Source organism: Eublepharis macularius, chromosome 11 (genome assembly GCF_028583425.1).
Source record: "Eublepharis macularius isolate TG4126 chromosome 11, MPM_Emac_v1.0, whole genome shotgun sequence".
NCBI classification, from domain to species: Eukaryota; Metazoa; Chordata; class Lepidosauria; order Squamata; family Eublepharidae; genus Eublepharis; species Eublepharis macularius.
In genome coordinates, this window is record NC_072800.1 from 24,214,971 (window position 1) to 24,223,914 (window position 8,944).

General features: G+C 43.4%; 1 protein-coding gene across 1 annotated transcript; it reads left to right on the top strand.

Moving 5' to 3' along the window:
* Positions 1–1,512: 1,512 nt before the first annotated feature.
* Positions 1,513–7,666, top strand: MPLKIP (M-phase specific PLK1 interacting protein). The gene is made up of 2 exons (XM_054992087.1): positions 1,513–1,915; positions 5,859–7,666. Exons 1-2 carry the CDS (start codon positions 1,565–1,567, stop codon positions 6,060–6,062), a joined length of 555 nt encoding a protein of 184 aa, XP_054848062.1. The 5' UTR covers positions 1,513–1,564; the 3' UTR covers positions 6,063–7,666.
* The last annotated feature ends 1,278 nt before the right edge of the window (positions 7,667–8,944 follow it).

Here is an 8,944-nt window from a genome sequence, read left to right on the forward strand (position 1 = left end):
ACTTTTGGACTCTTGGACTAACTACCCAGAGGCGTACACCGCGCAAGCGCTCTGGCTGGTTCTGTCTCCTTTGCCTCCCAGTCGGCTATGGGGAAACTCTTTTTTTAAGCGCGCAAGCGCAAATCTTGACGCTCTCGCCTCGAGGAGATGCCGAGCTCTTCCCCGCTGCATCCCGTGGTGGTTGGGCGGGCGTGTGTTCCAGCTAGGACAGAGACCTATCTGGATAAAGGTCCTTGAACCCATAGGAAGGGACAAGGCACAAGCCTCCTTGCTCACCGTGCAATCTTACACAGATTTCCTCAATGGTAGGACCACACGTACCAAGCAAGAGTAGCCTGCGGGCATGAATACTTTTTAAAAATGGCTAGAAATAGCTATATTAGCTAAATAGCTAATATAGAACTTGCTTTTAGTCTCCGTAGCCCAGGCTTATACACTGCATGTTTATTTGGGAATGAATCCTAGTGACTTCAGTGGCGTTTACTCCCGTTAGAAGTGTGCATGGAGTGCCGATTTACTTGGCTCGCCCTGCAATTCAAGTCTCGTGGACTGAGGGGCAGCAAAGCAGGAGGGAGGAGTCGATGCTGGCGAGACAGACCCTTCCTGAGAGGAGTAGTAACCTCAGAATACAAATTAGTTGCCAGTGCAGAATTCGGTTGAGTACTGGACAAGAGGGTCCCATTCTTACACAATGGAAATTATTCCCACACAATCCATAAGATTAGGGTTGCCAGCCTCCAGGTAGTGGCTGGAGATCTCCTGGAATTACAACTGGTCTCCAGGCCACAGAGATCAGTTCACCTGGAGAAAATGGCTAATTTGGGGGTTGACTCTATGGCATTATGCCATGCCAAGGTCCTTTCCCTCCCCAAACCCCACTTTCTCCAGGTTTCACCCTCCAGATCTCCAGGAATTTCCCAACTTGGAGCTGGCAACCCTACATAGGATTCAACTGCAGTTTGCTGATTCAGGGTTAAACTCTTCTCGTCGCTGTTGTTTCATCCCACAGTCGTTGCCGATATTGTGCTTTTAAAGATGTTCTTGTAGGATGGAAGTTACCTCTGTAAACCGCCATGTGTTAAAACTAGACTCGGGGCGAGGGCTGAAGGAACACATTTCGGGGTCCAGCTGTCCATACGATGCCAATCCCCCAAAATGGCAAGCCCCAGAGCTATCAGCCAAGCCAGAATCGGAAACCAAGAGGGTAAGTAGCCCTACTGAAGCCCACGACCGCCCCCGAAGGCGCCTAATCACTCTTCTTCTTCAGACTCGGGGCCCACTCAAATCCCCCACTCGCACCCTTCGGGCTCCGTAGCTTTTCCTCCCCGCTCAGCCGTGTGAGAACTCCGCGCCCCCCATCCCCCACCCCAGCCCCGAGCGCCCCCTTTCCTCCCGGAACGCCTTTGCCTCGGAACGTTCCGCCCGCGTTTGTGACGCCACGTCGGACGCGCGAGCGGAGGGATTTTCCGCGCGGGCTGCCCCCCCACAATCCCTCGCGCCGCTTCCTTCCCGTCCCCGGGAGGCGCGCCGTGGGAGCCCGGCCGTTGTGGAGCTCGCCTCCGCCATGTACCGCCAGAGCTTCCGTTCCCCAACGCCCCCGCCCTTGGCCGGCGGCGGGTTCCGGAGCCCTTCCCCGGGAGGCGGAGGCCCTTTTCCGGCCTCTCCGCAGGGCTACGGCAGCCCCCGCCACACACCGCCCTACGCACAGCGCCCGCGGCCCTACGACAGCCCCGGCAACTTCCAGCCCGGCGGCGAGCGGCTCGGCGGCCCCGCGGCTCATACGCCGCGCAGGCCCCACAGCGCCAGCCCCAGATACTCGTCTCCCTACAGCGGCGGCTGGTCCCCCGGCGGAACTCTCCATCAGGCGCGGCCTTACAAGCAGCCCCACTCGGGCGGCTACCAGAGATACAGCCAGGTATGGGGTGGGGGGGTAGTGTTGCCAGCTCCGGCTTGGGAGATTCCTGGAGCTTGAGGGGTGGGATTTGAAGGGGGGCTCAGGATAATATAGTGCTGCCAACATTGTCCACCCTCCAAAGCAGCACTTTTTCTCCAGGGGAAGTGAGCTCTATCCTGGAGATCAGTTGTCATTCTAGGGGATCTCCAGATCGCACCTGGAGGCTGGCAACCCTAGGCGAGTAAAGAAGAGTTCCCCATGCCTGTTTACTCGCAAGTAAAGACAGTGAAGATTAGACGGGGCAGGTTAATTAGTGGCACTGCTGTGGCTGTCATAAGCCCCTTGGGGACGTTTGAATTCAGCTGTGGCTCCACACAGCACAGACCTATAGATGTCACAAGTGGACAATCTTTTGTTCATTTGCCCGGGAGTAAGTTCTGCTGAATATGGTGGGACTAACTTTTGAGTAAAGGTCAGACTGAAGCGCATGTCAGACTGAAGCCATAATTGAGTATAAGTTCCATTTAATTCTGGGGAAACTTGAAAGTTGGTGAAATTAGGCAACCACAATTCTAGAGCTTAATGCAATCCTTGAGCCAGTTGCTCTAAAGCTGTTTCTGGAGTAACTTACTATTTGGGGGATTTTGGCACAGGGTTCTGTGCCTGTTTTGAATGTGAGTGCACAGAACTGTGTCCTATAAAAATGGGGCTCAGAGAGAATTCTGGTCTGACTAAAGCACAGGAGAAAAGGATTTTGTGTATGATTTAGGTTCTAGTGCATGTTGCTGTTGTTGAGGCAGGGTGTATGAAAGCCTGAAAAGTGCTGTTGTGTAAATGTGCTGCCGTGCAGGAGACTATGACAAAACACACTGCAAGCTTGAGGATTTTAGTTCCCTCCATTTTTGAAGTTAAAGGCAGAAAAACGTTTGTTTCAGTAATGAAATGTGAGCATGAGAAGATACAATCCATCTTTTCAGGCTTTTAGGGCTGAGATCAAGTCATACTGCAAATCTTCTGATTCTTAAATGCAATTTGTAATTTCAAGCTGAGTATTTTTCATCTTTTGTTTCAGCCCTCAATAACAACACACGTTATACTTGTGTTTACAGTTAAAAGGCTGGGAGCAGGATTGCCTGCAAGTGTAACCAATTTAAGTTTCTCATAGAAATAATCACCAGGAAAACATACTCTGTCTGTATATATTCAGAGATGTTTACAGAGGTGAAACTACTGTATTCTCTGGCTATTTGTTCACCTGACTCTTTAAGTGCATTTTCCTGAGAGTAAGCCTCAGTGAATAGAACTGAGTAGGGTTCTAATTACACGTGCTTAGGATTGCTTTTGCTGTTGTCTGTGGATCCAGCTCGTGGGCTTCTCTGTGGAATTACGTGACTTTCTACTGTTACACAATATGCTGGACTAGGTGGACCATTAGTAAGAAACACACTTCTAACATTCCTTTGAGTGTTTCCATTTGGAAATGAGATAGCAGAACTAACATTTGCAGAAATTTAAGAATGCTTGCAGAAATTTAAGCAATTTTCTGATTGGATTTTTAGGGATTTTTGGGGACCCCCTCCTCTAAAATTAGTATGTGAGCATTCATTCTCGCAAGAAACCCACACAAGAGGCAAACCTGCCTGGGTGGCAAATTCTTTCTCCCTTACTTCTGAGATTAGGCTGTAGGGTCAGCATGACCTGAACACAGGTGAGAAAAGTCTCTGAGCAAACTTTAATTCCCTGACCAAGATTTTAGCCTTGGACAAGCTGCATCCTAGAAGTGTTTTGAACACATAACAAAAGTATGACTCCAGCTTTTGAAAAGTTTGTATGACTGTCCTGTCACTCAAGCTTGTCGGGTGCCATGCATTATGAAAAAATGTAATTCTGAAGAGATGTTTGTATTAACCTTTTATTCTGTAAACAATTAGTGCAAAGGTATATAAGGTTCTCTGATGTAAAAGTTCTCTATGCATATGAGTTAAGGAGAGTATGCATATGAGATTTATTTGGAAATAATAAAACATATTTCTTTTGGATCACTGTGATTGGAATATATTTGGGTAAGTGGTAGTAGGGAAACGGGTGCTGGATCTGTGAAACTGACAGCCCCTTTCTCCTGCTGCCGGCCTGTCAGTTTTACTGACCCCACACCAGTTCCAGCATGGGGTCTATGAAACTGACAGCCGGGGCAGCAGGAAAAGAGGCTGTCAGTTTCACAGATCCTGCCCTGGAACCTGTGTGAGGTCTGTGAAACTGACAGCCCTTTTCTCTGCTGCTCTGGCAGCAGGCGAAAGAGGCTGTCAGTTTCACAGACCCCGCACTGGAACCGTTCAGCAGCCGGTGCAGGGCAGTTGAAATGCCACCAACCACAAACCAATTCATGAACTGGGAAAAGGTCGGAAGTTTGTGGTTTGTGGAATGCTACGAATCACATGGTTCTGGGTTTTTTTGGTTCATGCCCATGTCTACTCTCGAGAAGCAGCTGTAGGTGGCTTACAATTATATTATAAAAATATAACACCACAATGCTAACAATTAAGTTTGCAATGCTGGATTTTCAAGTTTTTAAAGACTAAGTTGAACCAATATAGTAAGGAAAACTCAGTGAAATGTGAAATCACTTCATTGGTAAATTTAGTATGCTCAATTTTAATTTTAAATTCCTGTTCCCAAAACAGTCCATGTACTTATGTGGTAACTCTTGTAAATATGACCATTTATTTCTTTTGCAGTGTCAGAGGGATGCTTAGTTTGTAAGCTCTTTGGCATGAATTGTTTTACTCAAATCCACTTAATACTCAGCATTAAAATAGTATTGAGCTTTGGACTTGTGTGAATGACTTAATTGGGGAGTTGTATGTTAATTCAGTCTGCCGTAGTAGTTCAGATGGTAAAGAATGTATGTGATTGCTGCTAATGGTAACATCTTACTTGCTTAATTTTGATACTCACCCAAAAGTTTGCCCTTGGACTTAATCTCGGTCTCATTGTTTAGTATATGAGCACAGACCTGCAAATAAGATTGCGGGGGATGGTTATGCATATCCTACTCTACTTGTCTGTGTTCTCTACTCCTAGGTTAATGTTAAAAAGACCCTAAGAGAACCAGGCAGGACCACAGTTGCTCTCCCCCATGGGACGGCACCCATTTGAATTGTATCAGGTCATTTTAGCCGTAACCTGAGACTCAGATGGGGGGGCGGCGGCTGTTTTTCAGCACTTGTCATGTCTTTCGGGGCATAAATGAAGCGCTGGGGATAGGTAAGAGAGCAGCGTGGAGCCTTGTGACCATTCAGGCCTCCTGTCATCTCAAAGCTAGTGAGCTGGCAGCCCCGCAAGCTACCTCCTGTGTTTCTGAGCTGCAAAAACGTGGCTCAAACACAACAAGTAATTTGTGGGGCTGCCAACTCAATAAACCCCAGTCCTAAGTAGGCAGTCTTATTTAACATAAAATGGTCTTCTGAAGGTAGGGCCAGGGCTGTGTTTCCAGGAAGTGCAAACTCTGGTAGGTTTCTAAGACTAGGAAGAAGGATGGGAATTCGTTGTGGGCAATTCCTAATGGGTCAACTGGGTGAGTGGCTGTTCACAAGCCTAGATTACCCCAAGCGTTGCATGCTTTTAAGCTTCAGTGGGTTAGCTCTGTACAAAGGCTTCCATACCTATACAGGAACTTCCAGCTTTTTTCTTCCGCAGTCCCTTGCACCGCCAGAAATTGAGGACTACTGCAGGCAACCTTAGATACTGCGTATTTTCCTTTATTAGAATAAAAAGCGAAATATTTGTGCAACTGACATCTCTTTTTACAGAGGAAGCTTGTGACTAGCCTACAGAAATTAAACCTTTCAAAAGAGGAAGAAATGTATATAATTTTTCGTGATCGAGATGATCTGGAACACCAAGGATGAAAACTTACATTTTAATTCATCTCTTTTCTTTTGCCTCATGGCTTTTTCCCCCAAAGGGCTCACCTAGGACATCTACTCCATTTGGTACCCCACGTGGCAGAGAGAAAAGAGTGTCTAATGATGTGGAAAGCTATTACAAACCTTCAATGCTTGAGGACCCATGGGCTGGCCTAGCGCCAGTATCTGTTACCGATGTTAACCAACAATTTGGGAGGGAGCAAACAACATACACTGGTAAAAAGGGGAGGTATTTCAGTTAACATTTCCAGAAGTGAAATAACACCAGCTGTGAGAAACTGGGACAGAATCGTAACTCAGGCAGTGCTTTTATTTGAACTGCAATTCTTTTTATCCTACATTTTTTTTTACTGTACTGTGGATTTTTATGAGTGGAAAGAAAGGAGTAAAGAGATACCTTAATGCTTCTGGCTGTGTGGAAGGGGCCATCCAACTGTGAAGAACAAAATATTCTTTAGTCACCAGCAAATTCATTTACCTCTTCTGTGCCAGATTGTACAATATGTTTATTATTGTTAACTTCTTTAAGAAGTGGAATCCTTTTATGTTTCTACCTTTTAAGAATAAAGCCAGCTTTGAAATAAAACATTTTGTAGAATGTACAGACATTTTACCTTTTTTTGTTAAGCTTTAGGAAATACAACTGAAATTGTCTTTTCTGTAAATACTTGTTGGCTTTGGTAAACATTTTTATACAGCCTTGCACATTCTAGTGCTAAACAATTTTAGCAGTCCTTGGCAAATGTATTCTCTTTAGAAAGATTTATAATTGCATTTAGTTGTAACTCAAAGTTCTATTTAGAAATAAAAACACATTTGTTTTAGCAGGAAACTGCATTGTACAAACTGAAGTTCAATCTGCATCCATTTATCAGCGGATAAAAATGTTAAGTTTTAGAATTGTTTAAATCTGATGGTATGGAAGTATAAATTTTGCTTGACTGAATTTAATTACTCTATAGGTTTATTAATTGACAGCTTTGTTTGGGCAGACTTAAGAATAAAATGTCTGCAAGAGTTCTTCACCCATGTCGCATAAAAATATAGATTGAGATAATTACTCAGGTTAAATTATGCCCATTTAATTTTTGGAAGTTCCATTTGAAATGGGTTGCACTTCTAAGGAAAGTTAATGGAAATTGTCATTTCAGGTTTAATATATGAAATCTCGTAACAAGTTGTCCCATTTGTAATGGCTTCTTGATTCTTTGTTCCAGTGAAGCATTGGCAACATTTAGGCTTCAGAAACCATAGTTGACTTGTGATCTGTTGCAAGCCCTCAGACTTGCAAACCTCCTTCCCAGTTCCTTGCATGCAAAGAATTAAGGCTTTCTAGACCAAAGCCAACAACTTGTAGTTTCTTAGTTGCCAGGGTTTAATCCTTGTTTAGAATAATGATTTGTAGGCAAGCAACAAGCAGTTGAATTTGGGTGGCACAACAATTCGTGGTTTTAAACCAGGCAGGCCTTCATTTCAGCGTGACGTGCAAGAGGAGGAGAAAAAGAGTGCACAAGCTTGGGGCCTTCATGGCAGCTTTACTTCATGAACAACCCCATTTGTTTGTGATACTTAACAGTGTCGTTCTAAGCCAAGCGACACCTTTTTAAGTTCCTTGAAGTCACTAAGCATAGAATGGTGTAATCTACTAGGATGGCACTGTCAGTAAGGCTATTAAATCGAGAATTTAATACTGATAAAGTCAGTTTATTGACAGCCGCTACCAGCTAATCATAACTTCTGGGCTTTTTTGTATGTATCCTAAATATAATGCTACTGTGAACATAACCAGCAAGAATGTAAAATGTTCAGAATCTTATTGATTTAAATATAATGAATTAAATATATTTAGCAGAAAAGGAAATGTGTTTGTCATGTTTGAGTATGAGAGATGGAAGCACTCCTCACATCTAACTTGTAAGTAGCTAACTTGTAAATGCCAGAAACGTTTGTTAAAACATTTGCATTTACAAAACTATTAGATGTCTGTGAATGGAGTTGTAGAAATACTCCATTACCTATACATGCTTCTATCATGGCTTGCACTGTGACATTCAAAGCTATGGCTTCTCCATTTTTTTTAATATAGTAGATATCACTGTAGTTACCATTTGGTATTTCTTGGGGAAACCAGCAGAATTCATGGATTTGACAGCTAGCGTGATTAACTAAGAAAGCTGCTCGAGATACTTATGCCTTTAAGAGGCAAAAGTGGGCTGCTTCTTTAAAAAAAAGAAAACTAACAAAAAGGGTTAAGTTACTTCTATGTTTCATTAAACTAGCAATTGTATTCTTGTTACTTTAGGCAGCCTAAATATTTGACAAATCTATATATTGTTTCACCAAAATGTTTTCTTGCACAATATTAAACATTACATGGTCTGTTGACCTCAAATGCATAAGGAACTCCAGCAAAATCTGTTATGGATATGTGAAGACTCTGGGAAACAGCCCTCCCCCCCCCCCCTATTGAAAAGTTCCCCATTTTTTGTGTTATAAAGTTCAACTTGACATCCATAGATGGTATTACACACATAATAGGACCAATTTGAACAAACATTCAGAACATAATTTGTATCTTCTATTTTCAGCTCCCTACTTAAGGGAGCTCTGACTCTCAAAAGCTTGCACACTGAAAATCTTGTTGGTCTCTTAAGGTGTCACTGGACAAAAATCCTAATGTTCTACTGCAGACCTACATGGCTGCCCTCCTATTTCCAGCGTTTATTTTTTCCTACTAGTCAGATCGCAAAAAATATTAGTGCTAAGATTGTAGACTGCAGCGTTCTATAGGAGTTATTGTTTTTGTTCACATTGTTCATAGAAAACTAAGACATTTATACTCTTAATTTCATAACTATACCAAATATACTGAGTTATAGATAACACTATTGTTTAAAGCAGCAAAGCAAGTTTAGGCTTGATGACATTATTGCATATTGTACATTTTTTTCAAAAACTTGTTTCTAAAAATTTCCCCACGGCTTCAGAATTTTTGGAAATCTGTTTGTGGTGGTAGAAGGCCGTATCAGCTCCAATATGCAGAGTTAACTTTTTTTGGCATTGGAGGGATGGTGGTTCTTCCTCAACTTTTGTGTTTGGGGAGAGGTAAATGTTTTCCAGTGAA